The sequence below is a fragment of the Ailuropoda melanoleuca genome, chromosome X, assembly GCF_002007445.2.
Source record: "Ailuropoda melanoleuca isolate Jingjing chromosome X, ASM200744v2, whole genome shotgun sequence".
NCBI classification, from domain to species: domain Eukaryota; kingdom Metazoa; phylum Chordata; class Mammalia; order Carnivora; family Ursidae; genus Ailuropoda; species Ailuropoda melanoleuca.
In genome coordinates this window covers 71,527,022-71,548,310 of record NC_048238.1, presented here as the reverse complement: position 1 = coordinate 71,548,310, position 21,289 = coordinate 71,527,022, and the positions used below count along the sequence as shown (strand labels likewise).

The window sequence follows — 21,289 nt, the reverse complement described above, 5'->3', positions numbered from 1 at the left end:
ATATTCTATCTAATTCTTAATATTGTCAGAGATGAAAATATCAAAATAGAAATTCATTATTCTATTTATGGAGTAATGATGGTAATACAAGGGAAAAAAAACCAAACCTACCTGCCATTCAAACTCACTATCTGACCAATCCCAGTATGTGCTAATAGAAGAAGAGACATCACTGCAGACACTCCCCTCAGGGAATAAATCAAAAGAAGTGAAGTCTTGATCATCTAACAGTGAATAGCAATCATCTTGATCTCCAACAGAAACTGATGAAAATAGCTCCTCACTGCATTCTGAGCTGGCAACACTTGTTCCACAAGAAGTTAAATTCCACCTTAAAAATACAACACAAAAGAAATCACAACAGGAACTCCAGAATCCACACAATTTTAAGATATTAATAGGAGATACATTCAAGACACTTATGAAGAATGTAAATATATTTTTAGGTATGACAATTGATATTGTGATTATTTTCATAAAGATGTATACTAAAACATTTATGAATGAAATACATTTGGGGTTTTTCACAAAATAATAAGGGTTTGAGGAATCATTAGTGCTATAAAACACACTGCCATATGTGGATAATTGTTGAAGCTGGGTGATGGATATATGAGGTTCATTACACCATTCCCTTTACTCTTGTATTTGTCTGAAAATTTTTATAATAAAATATTTTAAAAGAAAATTGTATCTAGGGATGCCTGGGTGGCTCAGTCGGTTAGGCATCTGCTTTCGGCTCAGGTCATGATCACAGGATCCTAGGATTGAGTCCCGCATCAGGCTCCCTGCTCAGTGGGGAATCTGCTTCTCCCTCTGCCTGCCTCTCCCCCTGCTTATGCTCTCTCTCTCTATCTGACAAATAAATAAAATCTTAAAAAAAGAAAATTGTATCTAAATTAAGAATAAATTAAAACCTTCATCTATAAACAAATCATATAGCATAGTGATTATGAATACACTGAAGTCAGACTGATTTCATATTCTTGCTCTGTCATTTGACTGCTGCTTGATCTTAAGCAAAACACACCCTCTTCAAGCCTGTGTTCTCATATTCAAGGAGTTATTATGAAGATTACACAAGAATGCATACAGAACTCTTAGACATAAAAAGTGCTCAATACATGGTAGCTATTATTATTATTATTATTATTATTATTAAAGGAAGAGGGTAGCCATTGCAGGTCAGAGAAAAGCAAAAAGTATACAGAAGTTCAAAAAGTGTTAAATAGGGGCGCCTGGGTGGCACAGCGGTTAAGCGTCTGCCTTCGGCTCAGGGCGTGATCCTGGCGTTATGGGATCGAGCCCCACGTCAGGCTCCTCCGCTGTGAGCCTGCTTCTTCCTCTCCCACTCCCCCTGCTTGTGTTCCCTCTCTCACTGGCTGTCTCTATCTCTGTCAAATAAATAAATAAAATCTTTTTAAAAAAGTGTTAAATAACTTCTTTATCAATGCTATACAAGATCATTGCAAAGATATTGGAATAAGAAAGGTGTGATAACATTAAAATGACCAATAATTCCATTACCCAACAATAAGTAATCCATAATATTTTGGTACATGCATATATATATTTTTTTACAGAATCGGCATTCTGCACATGCACACACACACACACATATGTATACATGTTAGTAACCTGCCTTCTTCACTTAACATTATATATTAAACATTTCCCTATGAATATTACTTGAAAACATTTTGATGCCTATATAATAATATACTAATTAAAAGGTCTCATGATCTATTTAACTTTAGTCCTTCAATAATACTTAGGCTGTTTCCAATTTTTTTTGGGTATTACAAATAATACTGAGATGAACCTTTTTGTTTATAATTATTCATCAAAATATATAATCTTTCAGGATAGATTACTTGAAAGGAAAGTACTGAGTCAAAGAATATGAACACTTCTAAAGGTCATATACTTGGTCAAATGCCTTTCTGAAAGGCTGTACCAATTTACACTCCCCAAAGCAGTCTATAAAACATGCTCATTTCACCACAACCTTAACAGCACTGGAATTTTCATTTTTAAAGTTTTACCCATCTGATGGGGGGAAAAAACCACATTTTTAAAAAAGATTTTATTTATTTTTTTGTCAGAGAGAGCGTGAGCACAAGCAGGGGGAGTGGCAGACAGAGGGAGAAGCAGGCTCTCTGCTGAGCAAGGAGCCCAAGGCAGGACTTGATCCCAGGACCCTGGATCATGACCTGAGCTGAAAGCAGATGCTTAACCGACTGAGCCACCCAGGCGTCTGGAAAAAAAAAAAAAGTTATATCAATTTTTATTTCTTCAATTACTGGCAAGATCAAATTTTAAAATATGTATTAGCTATTTTGCTCTAGTGTTTTTCTATGTGTTAATGTTTTCGTTACTGATTTTATGAGTTCTTGATGCATTAAGACTATCAACATGTTGCCTGTGGTATTCGTTGCAGGGTTACTTTTATCTACAAATCTATTTTCTTCTGTAAATTTCCACTTGCTTCATAATATTAACAACATAATCTTCATTGCTTAGGCAGTAGCTTAGGGAATTAATCCTTAAAATAATGATTTAGTATATCCGATACTAATAAGATACTGAAATAATGAATTCCTGAAGAAGAGCCTGTTACTTACCTATTAATTAGGTTGTTTCTCATCCTTCAGTAAATTCATTTGTTACTTGAACTGTGTTTTTCATTTTTTAACTCCCCCCTTATTTTGTATTATTAATCTTAATATCCAAGTTCTTCATTTACAAAATTTGGGCAATCTGACAATTTTATGGCACTTTTTCTTTAAGCCAAATGTAGAATATTTTAAAGGGTCAAAACATACACAGACACACACCCTCTAAACTATTAACATTCAGTAACTATCAATATGGACGTCAACAAGCTTTTATAAATAGGAAAAAATGTAAAATTCATCTAACATCTTAGAATACCTTGTAATACTACCTAGTTTCATCACATGCTTCCTAGGCAGGCAGTATCCTCATTTTTTAAAAAATCAACAAATCTAGTAGAATTAACCAAATCGTTCAGAATGTACAATAAGACAATACAAAAGCTAAAAAATGGCAATCACTCTCCTAGACCTAGTAAACCATTATCTATGCATATTCTGGGCAAATTTTCTTTTCTTTTATGTCTTCAAATTGCATGTGAGCTTTTTCAATCTTTATTTATTCACCCACTCAACAAACATTTAGTTAGTATCTTCTATGGGTCAAGTACTGTGTTAAGTGGTAGGAAAAGCTGTTAGGTAATTTTTTTTTAAATGAGAGTTTTTTTTCCAAGCTTGCAAAAATTCAGTAGAAATGTGTTTCCCTCAGTGAATAATAATGACTTTCCTTTTCAAAAAACTATGCTAGATGTAATAACGTAATGGTTAGATCACTGACAAGACAGGAATTTGCTTGGTTTTGTGCTCTTAATGTATGGCAAAATCAGTATGTTTCTCAGTTTTCTAGGACCATGACTTTATAACAGATTTAACAGGATTCTGGGTATTCTTAGAAGCTTTTGCTCTTTTTTCCTTTTTTTTTTTTTTTAAACTTAACAGTGGTAAAAATACTGGGTTCATACTTGAAACCAATCATTTACAAAATAGAAAAATAATATTTTTACTACTAGAGATTTTTTTAAAAATTCTATTATCTTCTAATTTCCAAAGATTATTATTATTACTTTCAGGCAGCATGAACAAAAACAAAGTAGGCAGTACTTTTATCCACTGCTGGTGAGAGTGTTAAATTGGCATAATCTTCCTGAAAAGTAATTTGGTACTGTAAGAGTTCCAAAAGAGTTCATTCCTTTGGACTCAATAATTGCCCTTTCAGGAATCCATCACTTCCCCAAATAGAAATTGGGAAAAAGATGCACGTCCAAACAACATCATTTATAATAGCCAACAACGGGAAAAGAAATGCCCCCCAAATATGGGGAATAATTAAATAACATATCTAAATAATGGTGTTTTTTAATCATTAAAAATTATATTTTCAGGGGGCACCTGGGTAGCTCAGTGGGTTGGGCGCTTGACTCTTGATTTCGGCTCAGGCCATGATCTCAGGGTTGTGAGACGGAGGATGCCCCCCCATCCCATGGGGCTCTGTGCAGTCACTCCCTGTGGTGTCTGCTTGAGATTCTCTCTCTCTCCCTCTGCCCCTCCCTCCACTCACGCACCTCTCACACACTCTCTCTCTCTCATAAATAAAATCTTTTTTTTTTTTTTAAATTGTATTTTCAGGGGCGCCTGGGTGGCTCAGTTGATTAAGTGTCTGCCTTCAGCTCAGGTCATGATCCCAGGGTCCTGGGATCAAGCCCCACATCGGGATCCCTGTTCGTTGAGGAGCCTGCTTCTCCCTCTCTCCCACCCCCCACTCATTCTCTCTCTTTCTCTTACAAATAAATAAATAAAATCTTTAAAATTTTTTAAAAAATAAAAAAAAATAAAAAATAATTATTTTCAGACTATTTTTTGAAAAGAAAAACACTCATAATGTAAGTGTAAAAACCTGGTCACAAATTATATATAACCTGATCCTGAATTTTAAAATTATATATATGAACATAAAAAGAACATTAACAGTAACAACATCAAAATGCTGACAGTTATCATCTTTACTAAAAGGGATCACGAGTGATCTTTACAGTTTTGTATATGCCAATTTTCTAAAGTGAGCTTTTGTAATAAAAATTTGAGTGTGATTCTTTTAGACTGTTCTGTTGGTTTCAAATATGTCATGAATGACCACTGTGTACATGTGCTCAGCACTGAACTATTAAAATCAGCGAAGTCCTTACATCTTATTCCAGTAGGAGAAAGCTACCTAATGCCAAGTAAGATCCTAGCTACAACCATAAAATTATTCACAAAAGAGACTTTCTACCTTAAAAGAAAAATGTTGAAAAGAATCCTAATGAAATGGAGTTTAATGCAATATCTAGGCTTGCTGCCCAAATTTTAATTAAAAAAAAAGTAAAGCCAAGAACATTTATCTGCAAGGCTTATCTGCCAGAACACCCATATAGCCACCCCTGACCTCTGCTACAACTTTGGAGCACAGCAGGCCATCAAGGTCCCAAGTTAGAGCAGAGGACACAAACCCCCACCCAACTCTACTCCAATTCCCAAACCTCTTCCTAGCGATCTCAATTCTCTTGGTATCATCCATCCTTCTTACCCTCTCTATAGTCTTGGAAGTAAAAAACATTCCATCTCATTTCTAAGAATAAATATTCCATTCGTGCTCTGAGTTCATCCCAACTATCTCCTGTCATCCCACACTCTCTCATATTTTCAATTTCTCCCTTTCCTGTGGGCTGCTTCTAAGGAGCTAAAAATATTCTTGGAAAAGAAAAACTAAACAAGGCAAACAAACAAACAACAACAATGAAACCTTCACCTTTTTTTTCAAATTATTACCACACTATTACCTCCTTCCTTTCCCTGCTAAATTTATTGAAAAGTTTCTTCTCTCAACTCTTGTAACCCACAGTTCTACTCCTAACACATTATTGTTCTACTGTTCTTTCTATTCTGAATGCTCCCAAATCCACATTCCTAGCCTGGATACCTCTCCCAAGCCTGATCCCCATTCTCAATTTGTCTCAATAAGTCCCCAAACCAAATTCCTCCTGCCTCTATAATCTGTTACTTCCTGGAGCATGGTTCTCCCACCTGCAACTCACAGCTCTGCTGCAACTGTTAATTCTATACTGAGACAGGAAAACTGTGGGTAGTACAAAAGGTACACAGTAGTCTTGAGGTTCTTCACAATAGTCTTAGGGTTCTTCTAGTTAACAACGATTGAAATAGGGTTCTAAAATCACATAACCAAGTAACTGCTTTATACAAGAGTTCATTTTCTATCCTGCCAATAGGGTGTACAAAAGTGAGGCACTCTCCTCTCACATACTTTTCATAATTGTTCAGTGTCAAATTACTAATGTACTACTAAAAGATGAAGAGAATAACACATCGAGTAGTTCATATTAACCTCCTTCATTTCACAATTACAGAACTTACCAATATCATTATAATTTTTTCAATTTGGTAAATGACTTCCCTTTTTGATAATGGTGGAGGGTGCCATGGACAAATACTAAAAGAAAACCCACAATTACATCAGAAACATCCTGTCCCAAAATCAAAGAAAAATGTCTTAAATACCACATATATTCCATATTAACATTTAAATTAAAAAATAATTGGGGCACCTGGGTGGCTCAGTCGGTTTAGTGTCCGACTCTTGGTTTTGGCTCAGGTCACGATCTCAGGTTGAGATCAAGGCCCGCATCGGGTTCAGAGCACAGTCTGCTTGAGATTCTCTCTCTTCTCTCTCCTTCTGCCCCTTCCCCCTCTCGCACATGCACGCGCTTTCTCAAATAAATACATCTTTAAAAAAATAATTAAGTTTCTTGGTTTATCGAAATTTATTTTATTCTACCAAACTTCCAGACAAACCGAACTCGGTCATAAAATCCTAAAAGATACTCCTAGGAACATGTGAATTCTTAGGAAAGTGGCTATGTTCATGTAATTTTCCACGGAACCTAGAGTAGTAACATGCCAACCTAAGTCACAGGTGACTTTAATATGAACACTATAAACATTCAAACTTAGGGGTCATAAATTAATACTGCCCTGAAGACCTTAGTTAATGCAGATTACAAATATAGCCCAGAGTCCAGTAATTGAGCAGGCACAAAACTGCCATCATCATAAGGCTCTTATCAATGGCATTAAATAATCTCCATAGTTTTCATATTATCAGGTAACAAGGAAGAAGCAAAATAAAGGTAAACCAAGTCTACCAACTACAAGCTTTTTTTTTTTAAATGACTTTTTATTATATTATGTAAGTCACCATACAGTACATCCCCGGATTCCGATGTAAAGTTCGATGCTCCATTAGTTACCAACTACAAGCTTTTTATTTCCAATAAAATGTGCTTTTTAATGACTAAACCCAAAGCAGAACATCAAAACTCAACTATGGAGATCTGATTTTTGAATTGCGGCTTGAACTGGTGATGTGAAGAAAAGATGTGACACATGCAAATCCAAAGTAAGAGAATTCTGTAAACTAAACTTTGACCACATACATGACTTTGCTGTTTGCTTCTCCCTGAAAAGAACTGACTGGAAGTATATGGTCCTCTCAAATGCCATCTTGAGGAGGGGTAGGAAGAACATTCCAGAATGAGAAAAAATTTAAAAAGCAAGGTAGCCTAGGACAGAAACATCATCTGATGTAAATATTGCTACCTCTGCTTGCCCTAACCTCTGCTGAAAAGGGTACAAAGCAAAATACATTAGACCTCCTAGTGCCATTCCAAGCCTTCAGAAAACTAGAGTAGGAGATGGAGGTTTTTAAAAAGCAGGCAAAATGTTTGACTTGGGAAAACTGGGGCTGAACAGGAACTTCCTCCTCTATCTTAACTACCCCATTTGGAAAACAACCTTGGCCTTACCTCAGTCTCTAAGAAAAGGAATAGAAAAACACAAGAAAAAAAATGGGAAGAAGAAAAAAGAACAGAACAAGCTGTAAGAAATGTATTCTTGGGGCGCCTGGGTGGCACAGCGGTTGAGTGTCTGCCTTCGGCTCAGGGCGTGATCCCGGCGTTATGGGATCGAGCCCCACATCAGGCTCTTCTGCTATGAGCCTGCTTCTTCCTCTCCCACTCCCCCTGCTTGTGTTCCCTCTCTCGCTGGCTGTCTCTATCTCTGTTGAATAAATAAATAAAATCTTTAAAAAAAAAAAAAAGAAAGAAATGTATTCTTCTCCTTTTGCTTCACTCATCATCACCTCACCAGTTCTGGCAGTGCTTACCCTTAGCCTCTTTCCCGACTCCCTTGCCCTCATCATCACAGCAGGCTAATTCTGAAATCATTTCACTTTCCTGTGTATAGGACTTGCTCCAGTGCTGCAAAACTTAAATACCAAATATGTGCAAAAGTATTTTTTATATTCTTTTCCAATGCAAACAATCCTAAGCACACTTGATTTCATAAATATATTACACTCATGTTATAATCACATCATGGGTTAAGTAAGCTTCTGTGAGTCAGTCTAAGAAACTATAACAACATTTGAGCCATTAGTTCTGTTCCAAGTTTCATCACTGGTTCTAAAGAAGTAATCTTGGCTTTGCCTAACTCAGTTTTATGACCTTGAACTTAGTCTTTCCTCTCTAGGCCTCAGTTTCCTCATTTTTGCAATGAAGATTTGGAAAAGTCGTAACAGATTTACTACTGCTTCCTTTCCAAATGTGTTATAATGACGTTCTGTCTGTTTAACTATAACACCTCCTTTCCAGACTCTTTCTTTTAGGTAAAAATCCTGGTTTATACACTCCTTGTAACTGGTAGAAGCTCAGTAAATCTGTAGACTGATTTAAGAGGTGGGGGAGGGCATGCAAAAGACATTAAAATATGGAAGGATTTGTTCATGCTCATATTGTGGACCAGAAATCAGAACTAGACTCCTTAATTCAATGCCAATATTTTCCATTGCTGAACCCATCTCCTCCCTTGTTCTCCACACACCTTCCCAGGCCCTAATATATTTCTCTCAAATATCCACCTATATTATAGGTTGGGGCTATGTCTACAACATCTTCACATCCCCCACACTTGGTATAACACTCAAATACTTGCATGAGAGAATTCTCCAGAACACTCCAGCTTCCAATAAAATCAGTTAGGAGATGCAGCACCCTTTGAGTAAATTTGTACAAGCAAGCCCATCCTAAGCTTAGCTCCATCCCTCCACTGGGGGAGCAAACCAAGGGATAAGCTACATGAAGGAACCTTCCAGATCTGAGCTTATACATTTTGGCAGGGCCTAAAGCGGTAAAGCAAAGGAGTTCGGGGGGGGGGGGGGGGGGGGGGGAGGAAGGACTGTATGGTTTCCTAGAGCTTCACCAAAAAAAAAATTGCGATGGGAGTGGAAACTGGATTGTGAGGCAGATTAAAAAAACGGGAAAAGGAGATTCTAGCTTTAAAAGTGCCATCTTTCAAAAGAACCATACATTGGTTTTGAGTCATCCGAAATCTACTTTAGAGCGTATGGAAAATGGGGAAAGGCAGATTCTAGCTTTATAAATGCCATCTTTCAAAAGAACCATAGGTTGGTTTTGAGTCATACGAAATCTACTCTAGAGCGTATGGAAAATGGAAGGGGTTAAACTTTTTCGGGTGGATGGAAACAGGGATGCATCTTAAAATTGAGGGTGCGGATCTGGGATTCTCCGTGCACAGATGAGGCAGGAGGGGAAAGGGAGGCGTCGCTATGGTCAGAAGATGAATGGGGAAAAGGGAGCAAGTAAAATGCCGGCGGAAAAGAAAATCCGAAGGCAGGGGTGAAAACAGGGAGGGGGACAGGGAAGGAGCCAGGGAAGGAGGGCTGGTCGGAGGAAGGTGGGGGAGGGGACGAATGGAAGCGCAGACCCGAGGAGGAGCGCCAGGTTCGAGTGCGACCCAGCGTTCTCCCGTTTGAGGCAGGGGTGTGGGCAGCTCGCCCCTGCCCTCAGCTGCGGTTCATACCTGTTGGTGTGGAAGCGGTGGAGTGGATCCGTGCGATGACAAGAGGACAGCTGGCAGCCGAAGTCGCTGATGTCCAGGCAGCCTGGCTCCTCGCTGGGGCAGGTGCCCACCCCGCGAGGGGGTCCCAGAAGCGGGAAGGGCTCCTCGGGGGTTAGAAACTTCTCGTACGAAGTGGTGGCCGATGTCTCGTCGGACATGACTAGAGACGGCCTGGCTTTGGGCTCCCTCTCTGGCCCCGGGCTGCTTCCGCGCCTGCCCCTTCCCCCACTCTAACCTGTCCGCCGCCGCTGAGCCGGGGTGTGCCCACAGCAGCTCACGAGCAGGCTGTGCGCCGCGGCCAGATTCCGCCCAGAGATGCCGGCCGCGCTAAGAGGCTGCTAGAGGCCACAGCAGCGGACTGACCACCCGGTCAGCGCCTCGCTGGCCTCCGCAGCCGTCTCCGTCGCCGCCGCTGCCCGGCCCAACCCAGTCAGCTCAGCTCAGCGCAGCGCAGCGCAGCGCAGCGCCGCCACCAGCGCCGCCGCCGCCGCCGCCGCCCGGCCCGCCCACCGCGCTCGCCACTCGCGACTGCTGCAATCCGCCGGCGCCCGCCGGGAGGAGAAAGGCAGTGGGAAGCCGCTTCCTGTGCCCCCTGCTGGAGCGGAGGAGGAACTGAACCTCCGCCCGCCCGCCCTCCACGCGTCGGATTTGGGATTCCTGGCGCTGCAAAGGCCCTGCGCTTCAGGCCAACCACCTCTGTTTTTTTACCCACCGCTGATTAATAAGCAGCATGCGGCAGCCCTGAGAAAAGGGACTTGGCCAAGGTCACACTGCGAGTGCGTGAGAAAGAATCCAAATGCCCTGGTTCCCAGCGTACTCGACCACCCCGTCCCAGTTCACTGAGTACTTACATTGAGCCCCTGCAGTGTGTGTGCCCAGCACTGTGCAATGGGCTGTGGGGGAAATGGGCCAAGTAAGAAAAAAAATAGTCCCTGCCTCACCCTTGATCTTCTAACCCTGAGAACTCGACATAACAGCCACCAGGCTACTCAGAGCTGCTGGACACGTAGTCCAGCCCTTTTGTGCTCTGTGCTCTTGCTCACATTATGCGTTCTGCTTGGAATGCCCTGCCGGTTCCTCCCTGCTAATCCTTAAAGCCCCAGCTCAAATGTTACCTCCTCTGTGAAGCCTTCCCTGACTCCCAAACGAGTCTTACGTATTCCTGCCAGTGCTCCAGTAGAAAGTACATCATGGCGCTTAACTTGTTCACCTTAAGTCAACTTACTAGGTGTCACATACCATTCTATCCTCCTGTTTCTCTCTTTTCTCTGCTTTTTCAGACAAGTGGTTGCAGATCTTGGATGTGTAAAAATTTTAATATTTGGAGGAAAACACAAGATTTCCAATTTCTTATTTTGCCAAATGAAGACAATTTTTAAACTGCTACTACTTTATAAAAGGAAGCACATTTTCATATAAAATAATAAGGGCATAATCTCTTAATAAAACATTAAATATATTTAGCTGTATGGAAAAACTCATTACTTTGAACTTTGAAAGAAACATAAAACTAAAGTAGGTGCAAAAAAGAGGAAAGGTAAAAGAACCTAGGAGGAAGGGAAGGAGAAAGGAGGCTGGGAAAAATGGGTAGTTGTCACACACAAGCCCCAGTCTTAATCTCTGTGCCATGTCCTACCAATGCAACTTATAATGAAAACAACACAACCACTTCTTTAAAATGTATATATGATCTTGCTTCAGTTATTTGGTTACCTGACTGTTGAGTGTGCCTGTCTTCTTTCATTTAATTTAAAAATCATGGATTGTGAGAGTGATGGTGGTTTGACTTGTGGTCCCCAATGCACCATTCCCAGTGAGCCTGAATGGGCAATGCCTTAGTCCCCACTAACGAAAGTCAAGTGCTGCATAATAATGTAGGTACTCAGAGTCTGCGAGTTTTTTACAAGTATGTTTTACTTTAACATTTAATTTTAAGCATATCCTGGAGTATCTGGATGGCAGTGGTAACTAACAGCTGCCACGTAATTAGGACATGTATTTGACAAGTTGGCAGCAATACTACTTTAATTATCATGAGCTAGTAAGAAAATAAATTAGACGTACCTCCTACTTCATGGCTTACTATACAGATGAAGATTGTCTTGTAGTTTGGAAAAGGAAAGTGATGGGAAAGCAGGGCACAAGACTCACATACAAGCATGTTGAAAGCCAAGAACACACGCTGGCCAGTCAGTAGTTTGTTCAGGTTTCTACTTTTTTTTTTTTTTTAAAGATTTTATTTATTCATTCGACAGAGAAGAGACAGCCAGCGAGAGAGGGAACACAAGCAGGGGAGTGGGAGAGGAAGAAGCAGGCTCCCAGTGGAGGAGCCTGACGTGGGGCTCGATCCCAGAACACCAGGATCACGCCCTGAGCTGAAGGCAGATGCTTATCGACCGAGCCACCCAGGTGCCCTGAGCAGTTTGTTCAGGTTTCTAAGAGCAGTTTTGTCTCAGCAAACACCATGTATCACATTAAATTAACATTTTTTTATTTGTGCACAATTGGTAAATTTACTTTGATGTTAAATTTGTATAAGAGCTTTATGAACGGGGCGCCTGGGTGGCACAGCGGTTAAGCGTCTGCCTTCGGCTCAGGGCGTGATCCCGGCGTTGTGGGATCGAGCCCCACATCAGGCTCTTCTGCTATGAGCCTGCTTCTTCCTCTCCCACTCCCCCTGCTTGTGTTCCCTCTCTCGCTGGCTGTCTCTCTCTGTCGAATAAATAAATAAAATCTTTAAAAAAAAAAGAACTTTATGAACAGCAGGGTTTCTATTTAGTTTTACGTTTATTTACATTTAAGAACTATTATAAAAAGAATTTACATGCTTGAGTCTAATAGAATGTTTTTCCTTTAAAAGAGGTCCCTCCTTCTGGGAAACAAACTGAGGGCTTCAGAGGGGAGGGGGGTGGGGGATTGGGATAGGCCAGTGATGGGTATTAAGGAGGGCACGTATTGCATGGTATACTGGGTGTTATACGCAAGTACGGAATCATGGAACATTACATCAAAAACTAGGGATGTACTGTATGGTGACTAACATAGCATAATAAAAAATTATTATATAAAAGAGGTCCCTCCAATATATACCTCAATTGAGAAACACTAATTAGATACTGAGAGCAGTAAACAAGATATGTGCACCGTGTGTAGAACATTTACTTAAATATAAGGTAATAACATACTAATACATCTTTACCAAGCTCTTAGCCACTAGGAGTTGATAACTGTTGTGCATCCTACCTCCTTGCCCCACTTTAATTTGTTTGATTTGTCCCTTGGGTGTACCTAGTCTGAATGCATTAGCCAGTTCATCCCTCCCTTCCATTCTCCACCAAGATCTTTCCTAATTTCTATTTCTCTGAAAACACGGATATAGTAGCTCCTTGCCTTCTCTGAGAGTCTGGGCCTGGAAAGAACCCCTGGGGTGATCTGCCTTCTTCAGATATATAATTTACCTCCCAGGGAGCTGACGGGCTGCAAGGGGGTTGTGGAGAGACCGAACAAGATTGAGAATTGTCAACCAGTCTTTATCATGTGGGTTACTATTGGATAGAAATAGATTAGACTTGACGCAATGATCTAACTCCTGTTAATTTTTTATGTGATTGATGTGTATATACGTATGTGTATGTGTGTGTATGTATCTATATCTGTATCTGTCTATATCTACATCTAGATATATGAAATTTTATATATAAAATACATACATACATATACATATATATATATATATGTATATATATATATATTTAGCTCACCAAAGATCACCAACACAACCTACTGATAAAACAAAGCTTGAGTGTATTACTTATCACAGTTTGTGGTCCACTTCCCAGCCAGGATCCAAGTGCCCATATTAAGGGACTAGATCTCAGCCCTAATCCAAAGAGTCTGTCAGACCAGGTATGAGGTTGTTCTCCAAATTACCCAGTCTCTGATTTATAAGGCTACTTGTCTTTGTACTTAGGGCCCACCCAGATAATCCAGGATAAGGTCCTTCTCTCAAAATCCTTAATTTATTCACATTTTTTTTGTTTGCCATATATAGTAACACTTACTCTTTTGCCATATTAAGCAATAGTCACATGTTCCAGGGATGAGGAAGTGGAAATATCAATAGGGGACTACCATTCAGCCTGTTGCTGTGGCATTGTCTAAACTGCTTGCTACGCTCTGAACCACAGCATGTAAGATTTGCTCTACTTTCTGCACCTCTTATAAAACATGAAATCAAGAGGGCTGAGGAGAGAAAAAAGAAATCCAGAATTCCTCTAGTTAGGGTTTCAGTTCTCAAATCAGAGACCCCTAACTTCTTTCTTTCTTGAATTAAATTATCTGCTGATCCTTTTTGCTAGAGGACAAACCAATGGGCCCAAATGTATGATATCAGAGACAATCCCAATAATAAAGCCAATTCCCAAAGTTTTAGACAGAATATCTGTAAGGATAACTACTGAGTCTATTTTCAGCAAAGATAGTGAATATTACTTCTTACGAAAAACTAATGAAAATAACTTTTGGGGCGCCTGGGTGGCACAGCGGTTAAGCGTCTGCCTTCGGCTCAGGGCATGATCCCGGCGTTATGGGATCGAGCCCCACATCAGGCTCCTCCGCAATAAGCCTGCTTCTTCCTCTCCCACTCCCCCTGCTTGTGTTCCCTCTCTCGCTGGCTGTCTCTGTCTCTGTCAAATAAATAAATAAAATCTTAAAAAAAAGAAAATAACTTTTATAAAGGAAAAAACTTGAGGCTCCTGGGTGGCACAGTTGGTTAAGGATCTGACTCTTGGTTTCGGCTCAGGTTGTAATCTCAGGGCTGTGGGATTGAGCCCCTGCATTGGGCTCCACACTCAGCATGGAGTTTGCTTCAGATTCTCTCTCCCTCTCCCTCTGTCTCTCCCACTCATGCTCTCTCTCATTAAAATAAATAAATAAATCTTTAAAAAAAAAAGAAAAAACTTAAGATACAACATATAATAATACAGAGATATAATGTACATTCTATACTATGATTATACCAAACATACAGGAGAATACATATTGGTAGAATACGAACAATATCAAATAAAGAGCTTCAGTAAGTCTGGAGCAGGTACAAAAATCTATATTTTAATGGAACTCCATAATTAAGTCCAATGTGCATGCCCAGTTAAAAACCACTGGCCTTGAAACGTGCCTAAGTGGCTCAGTCGGTGAAGCATCTGCCTTCAGCTCAGGTCATGATTCCGGGGTCCTGGGATGGTACCTCACGTTGTTGGGTACCCTGCTCAGTGGGGAGCCTGCTTCTCTCTCTCCCTGTGCCCTTCCCCCCCACTCATGCTCTGTCTCACACTCTCCCACTCTCAAATAAATAAATAAAATCTTTAAAAAAACACTCGTCTTGAGATGCTAGATTCAAATTCATAAGATGTAGGGGGGGATATTACTGAAGTGTATATTACTGAAAGTGTATATTACTGAAATTATAACTGATAACACTATATTGCTGTTACCTAATATTCTCAGGCAAAGCACTACCAGGACTCTGATAAATAGAAACATCATGGAGACTGAGGGCATTGAGAAATCTCTAGGTACTTCCCATATAGCATATAATTTCTGAAATTTTTATATTAATAACATTTTCTCCATACAAATTTAACTTGGGGAAGTCTGAGCATCTCTTCTGATTGGAAAACTCTTCCCATGCAACTCATCAATAGTACCATTGAATAATCATAACAGTTTCTAGAATCTCTCTTTTTATAAGGTGAAAGAACAAGTTTTTGATTGTCCAGAGACCCTCTTGAAAATGTTGAAGATAACTGTAGGTGCAAAAGATATCCTGAAAGTTAAATTTTATTTCATTTTACATTTAGGATTCAATTTTAGGAAGGAAAAAATCAAAAGTTATCAGGAGATTTGAACACTTAAAATAGGATAGTTGATACTAAGAAACAATATTTGGCTATTCATATGAAGGGAACAATAAGATATTTAAAGGTAAGTATAGAAGGTAACATGATTGTCAAGAATCTTGGCCCTTACATAAATAAGAAAGCTTTGTTTTCTTAAAGAATTGAGGACATAATAAAGTCAATATAAAGAACAAAAAATTATTCTGGTAAAACATGGAATCTTCTCTATCTTGGCAGATTACACAGAAAACCCTTCATATTGTAGGTGAAGGAAATAAACAGTAAACCACTGAGTGTCTTGTACTGTGCTAGGCTCTAGAAATACAAAATGAATGTGACATATTCTAAACATTCCAAGATTTTACAATCTAGGTAAAGAAACAGATATGGTTAAAAAAAAAAAAGTGGGAAAATGTAGCAGAGATTGCTAGTTGTCTATCACATAACCTATCTCTTCATTCCAAGTGACAAGATTTGATTTTGTTGGGGCTGGCTATGTACTCAAATGGGGAAAAATATAATTTCTCAGCCTTCCTTTCAGACAGGGATGGCCAGGTGACTATATATAGGCCAATGGTATGGAGGTTGAAGATGTCTATTGGGGCATTCTAGAAAGATTCATAATTTTGTCCTTGTGTATGTGTATGTGTGCATGCATGGACTGGGGTGGGGGAGGAAGAGAGATAGTGCTTACGAGGCTGCTAAGGTGTGAGGCCATTTCGTATCACTTTCTTACTCATCCTTCCCTAGGACATGGATGTGATGGCTGGAGATACAGCAATTATTTTGTTACATTGAGGAAACCTCAAGCTATGAAAGCAAATTTTGAGCTTGGAAAATAGAGCAGAAAGATGAAAGCAGCCACCATAACAATATTGAACTGCCTACCTTTGGATTTCTTTTATGGGATAGAAAAATAATGTGTTTCTTAATGACAGCCAAACACAATTCCTAACTGATGCAACATATAATACCTTGGGATGCAAGTCTGTATCTGTAAAGACCTATGAGTGCACATTAAAGGAAAGGATGAATTCTGTCTGGGAGAAAGGAGATTGGGAACGGCTTCGCAGAGGGAGTAACATTTGGCTTGGGCTTTTTGAATATGAGTAGTAGTTTGGATGGAACTGGAGGGGATTATGCTAAGTGAAATAAGTCAAGCAGAGAAAGACAATTATCATACGGTTTCACTCACATGTGGAACATAAGGAATTGCACGGAGGACAAAGGGGGAAGGAAGGGAAAACTGAAGGGGAGGAAATCAGAGTGGGAGACAAACCATGAGAGGCTATGGACTCAGTAAAAAAAACCTGAGGGTTTCAGAGGGGAGGGGAGTGGGGAAATGGGGTAGCCGGGTGATGGGCATTAAGGAGGGTGTGTGTTGTGATGAGCACTGGGTGTTATGCGCAACTAATGAATCTTTGAACACTACATCAAAAACTAATGATGTACTGTATGGTGGCTAACATAACATAATAATAAAAAAAGAATATGAATAGCTGTCCACTAGGCTACAAAAGATGGACATTTTACTTTTTTTAAAAAAGGATTTTATTTATTTATTTATTCATTCATTCATTCAGAGAGAGAGAAAGAGTCTGCAAGCAGGGAGAGGAGCAGAGGGAGAGGGAGAGAGAGAGAATCTCAGGTAGAATCTGTGATGAGAGCAGAGCCCGACATGGGGCTCGATCCCACGACCCTGAGATCATGACCTGAGCCGAAACCAAGAGTCAGATGCTCAACCGAGCCACCAAGACACTCCAAGGTGGGCATTTTAAATAAAACAGTGGGACAATGAAATTCACTATCATTTCTGTGGTGAAACTGGTGAATTTGAAAGATAGATCATAGACTTAGAAAACATTTTTGATTAAAAATGGATCATGTAAGGGGCACTTGGGTGGCTCAGTTGGTTGAGCATCTGACTCTTGGTTTCCGCTCAGGTCATGATCTCAGGGTCGTGAGATTAAGCCCCCACACTGGGCTCTGTGCTCAGCGAGGAGTCTGCTTGAGATTCTCTGGCTCTTCCCACCCCCCACGCACTCTCTCAAATAAATAATTCTTAAAAAAATGGATGATGTAATATTAATCATATACAATCATGGAAACCCTTAAGGGTTGCTGGCTAGAAATACTTTGAGAAATACCAACAAAGGGGAATATTATAATAAAATTTACATAGTTGCCTTCATATAATTTTCTCTTTACTTTTGAAAAGGAAATAAGATATAATCTTCTATATAATTCTGTCCATCCTAATGTTCAAGTACTTTAAAAGTTTTAATGAGTGGATAATTCTCCATTCCTCAGTTGCTCTTACCAAGGCTTCATTTAACCACTGTTACAGATAAGTTAGGAAAGTCATATCTCTTCAGTATATGTCTGTGTTAAGCAAGTATAGCACTCTTTCCTATGCTATATTGCAAATCTTGCACAAAACTAAAATACTATACAAGACCTATAAATACCAAGATTTATTTGACTAAGCAGAAAGTGCTTTTCAGAAACAACAAACATTTCTCAGATCAGCAGAAATTTTTAATTAATGATATTTTATTCTTATGAAATAGAGAATGTTTATTTCAGTTACTAAATCAAAAGAAACCATTTAAAAGAACCTCCATAATTTAAATTTTTTAGAGAGGAGGGGCGCCTGGGTGGCACAGCGGTTAAGCGTCTGCCTTCGGCTCAGGGCGTGATCCCGGCGTTATGGGATCGAGCCCCACATCAGGCTCTTCCTCTGTGAGCCTGCTTCTTCCTCTCCCACTCCCCCTGCTTGTGTTCCCTCTCTCGCTGGCTGTCTCTATCTCTGTTGAATAAAGAAATTAAAAAAAAAAAAATCTTTAAAAAAAAAAATAAATAAATTTTTTAGAGAGGAGAGATGATCAATATATTTTGCTAATAACAAATAAAAAATAATTAAAATAATAAATTATATATAGATATATGTAAATAAAAATAATAAATAAAAAGGAAAACTAATTATGAGAAGTCATACCAAAAGGAATGCATTCAAATACACACAGAAATAGGTTTTCAGACACATTTGGGTCCTAATTTTAGGTGGAAGTTAATTAAGATAATCCCAGTGAAAATTATTGTCTTGGCACTTTTGTTGTAAGCCAGTAGAGTGGATTTAGTCAACTGAGATGGGTATTGGCAGCTAGACAAGGGATATATAATAGGATATATATACTGGAGGAAAAAACTGAACAAGATGCCAGATGCTATAGAATTTGCATCTTTGCAAATGCAAATTTTAAAAATCTGGTCATTTTCAATCTGAACAGTTTTTCAACCTGAACATTACTCTTAAGTAATACCTGTACACTTCTACAATATTGAGGTTTATAATGATGACCCGGTATGTCTTCTGAATCATAGCAGAATTATTAAATTAAGACATATCTTTATTATTTGCAAACTGGTAATCTGGTTTGTCTTTTAACACTTCTACATTAATCGGCACATCTTCATCTGGTATCCAACCTTGGGCTCATTCTTTGACCATCTTCAATAATGGTTTATAGTTAACAGAAATAAAACAGCCAACAGCTGATAAATATATTTAAGATTCACGCTATTACAGCAAGAATATCTATCACAAGAGAATTATAATCTAACTAAATTTTTAAGCAATGCTATATAGCTCTAATAATTATAAGAAATTTTCATATTCTGTAGTGAGAAATAATTACAATGAAGCATGAATGAATGTACCTTTATTTCTGATTTGATAGAATGTGGTCTGTTCATGTCACCAAGACAAAAGATGTTAGGGGGTGGCGCCTGGGTGGCTCAGTGGGTTAAGCATCCAACTCTTGATTTCCGCTCAGGTCACGATCTCCAGGTCCTTGAATCCAGCCCCGCCTGGTGCTCACTGCTCAGCGTGGAGTCCGCTTGTCCCTCTCCTTCTGCCCCTCCCCCCTCTCCTTCTCTCCTGTTCTCTCTCTCTCTCAAATAAATAAAATCTTAAAAAAAGATATTAGGGGGGCACCTGAGTGGCACAGCGGTTAAGCGTCTGCCTTCGGCTCAGGGCGTGATTCCGGCGTTATGGGATCGAGCCCCACATCAGGCTCCTCCGCTATGAGCCTGCTTCTTCCTCTCCCACTCCCCCTGCTTGTGTTCCCTCCCTCGCTGGCTGTCTCTGTCTCTGTCGAATAAATAAATAAAATCTTTAAAAAAAAAAAGATATTAGGAATAGGCTGGACCTCGTTTTCATCTGAATTAGGTCATAGGTCCAAGTTTGATTTGAGAGGCCCTGCATCTTAACTCACCACTGGCTTCCCCAGAGGCGGATGCCAATGGGGGAAGGAAGGGAAGACTATAGAGGGCCTTCTTTACTTAGTCCTCTGATAAACCTAAGATAAGAATGAATCTTAGGGAGTGTTGTTTGAAGCACAGCCTGAGAGGAGGTGGTTCTTATGCAAGTCATTTATTGAGGAAGTGCTCTCAGGTAAAAAGGAAGCAGGACAGGGCAAGGGGGAAAACAACTAAGCCAACTGGAGACTAGCTTTAGCCTGACCCCACACAGGGAACACTGGAGTAGGATTTGCCCCACAGAATTGGTTTACCTTGAGGCAACGTGGCTGGCATTATGTACCCTCATCGTCATTCAGTCATTGACTGCAGGCTGCAGGGGTGTGTAAGGAGAGGAGGTGTTGTGGAGTACTGAAGATCTTATTTTGCAGACTGCAATTTTCCAGAGAAGGAAGCAGCTGGAGTTAGGAGCTAAAACGCAGAGCTGCAGGGGATGGGTCCACCTGCCCTATAAAGGGGGCCTGAACTGGTCACCAGCAGTGTACATGCACTACAATACAGAAACACTGTCATTTGTGTGTTAGGACCCCAGATTGGCCCTTAAGAAACATGTAACCGAAACATACTACGTAAAGCATTACAGAACTTGCACACTTAAACTATGTATGATGGTGTTTCTAAAAATATGTTATGAGAACAACTAGGGATGCTGGGAACACATCTCCCTTTCTAGCACTGGGTTTAGGAATATCCTCCCCCCTCACCTATTCTCTTGGCTAAGCAGTCGCAGCTGGTGGTGGCTTCAGTGATCAGAGCAAGATGCCCAGCAGTGAAAGCACCAGGGTGGTTAGGATTTAATGCAGATGAAGTCTCTGGAATGGTGATATGGAGTCTAGGGTGAAAGGAGCTGTAAAGTCTCTTGTCTGTATCTGATATCTGTACCCCAATATCTCCCCTTTCTTTATTGCTACTGGCCCTAGAGACGCCTTTGTGTGCTTGTCTGTCTTCTGTCAACACTTTTGCCTTGCACAAAGATGTCTACCTTTCCTAGCCTCTGGAACTGAACTTCTTGCAGCTTTACCCATATGCTGACATTTTCTAATAGTTTGATAGCTAGAAATAATGAAGATTAAGTAAAATGCCTTCCCCTGTTAGCTCTCTTCTTTTTCTTTTTAAATTTAGCCTCTTTAAGTAGAAGACCAAGCCTGATCATGTATGCTATTATGGGCATTGGGGGGGGAAAAAAACAAGAAGTTGATTCTTCTACAATTCAAGCCCAGAGGTTTTCTGGGTGTGCAGAATAACGGATTCCAAAGCGCCAAGAGGGAGTGAAGAAGGTCGGGGATCTGCAGAGGTGGTAGAGGGTGGGGACAAGGCAATGCTTGGTTTACCTTCAGCAAAATCGGGGATTTACCTTCTCCTTCCCCAGTCTCTTTACCATCACCAGTCCTTCTGCTGGAAAAACCATTATAAACTGTCTGAAGATACATTGGGAAGTGGTAGTAGATGGGTGAGAAGCAAGAAAAACAAGACCCTGAGTACTGTAGG

General features: G+C 40.0%; 1 protein-coding gene across 2 annotated transcripts in view; it reads right to left on the bottom strand.

The window, feature by feature from the left end:
• Positions 1-10,107, bottom strand: part of FAM199X (family with sequence similarity 199, X-linked) — a 28,040-nt gene extending 17,933 nt beyond the window's left edge. For both annotated transcript variants that reach the window (XM_002930062.4, XM_019792860.2), the window contains exons 1-2: positions 9,546-10,107; positions 112-331 (exon numbers count right to left, since the gene is read on the bottom strand). In XM_002930062.4, the coding sequence (XP_002930108.1) occupies positions 112-331; positions 9,546-9,742 (417 nt within the window). In that variant the 5' untranslated portion in view covers positions 9,743-10,107. The remainder of the gene's footprint in view (positions 1-111; positions 332-9,545) is intronic.
• Positions 10,108-21,289: the final 11,182 nt, after the last annotated feature.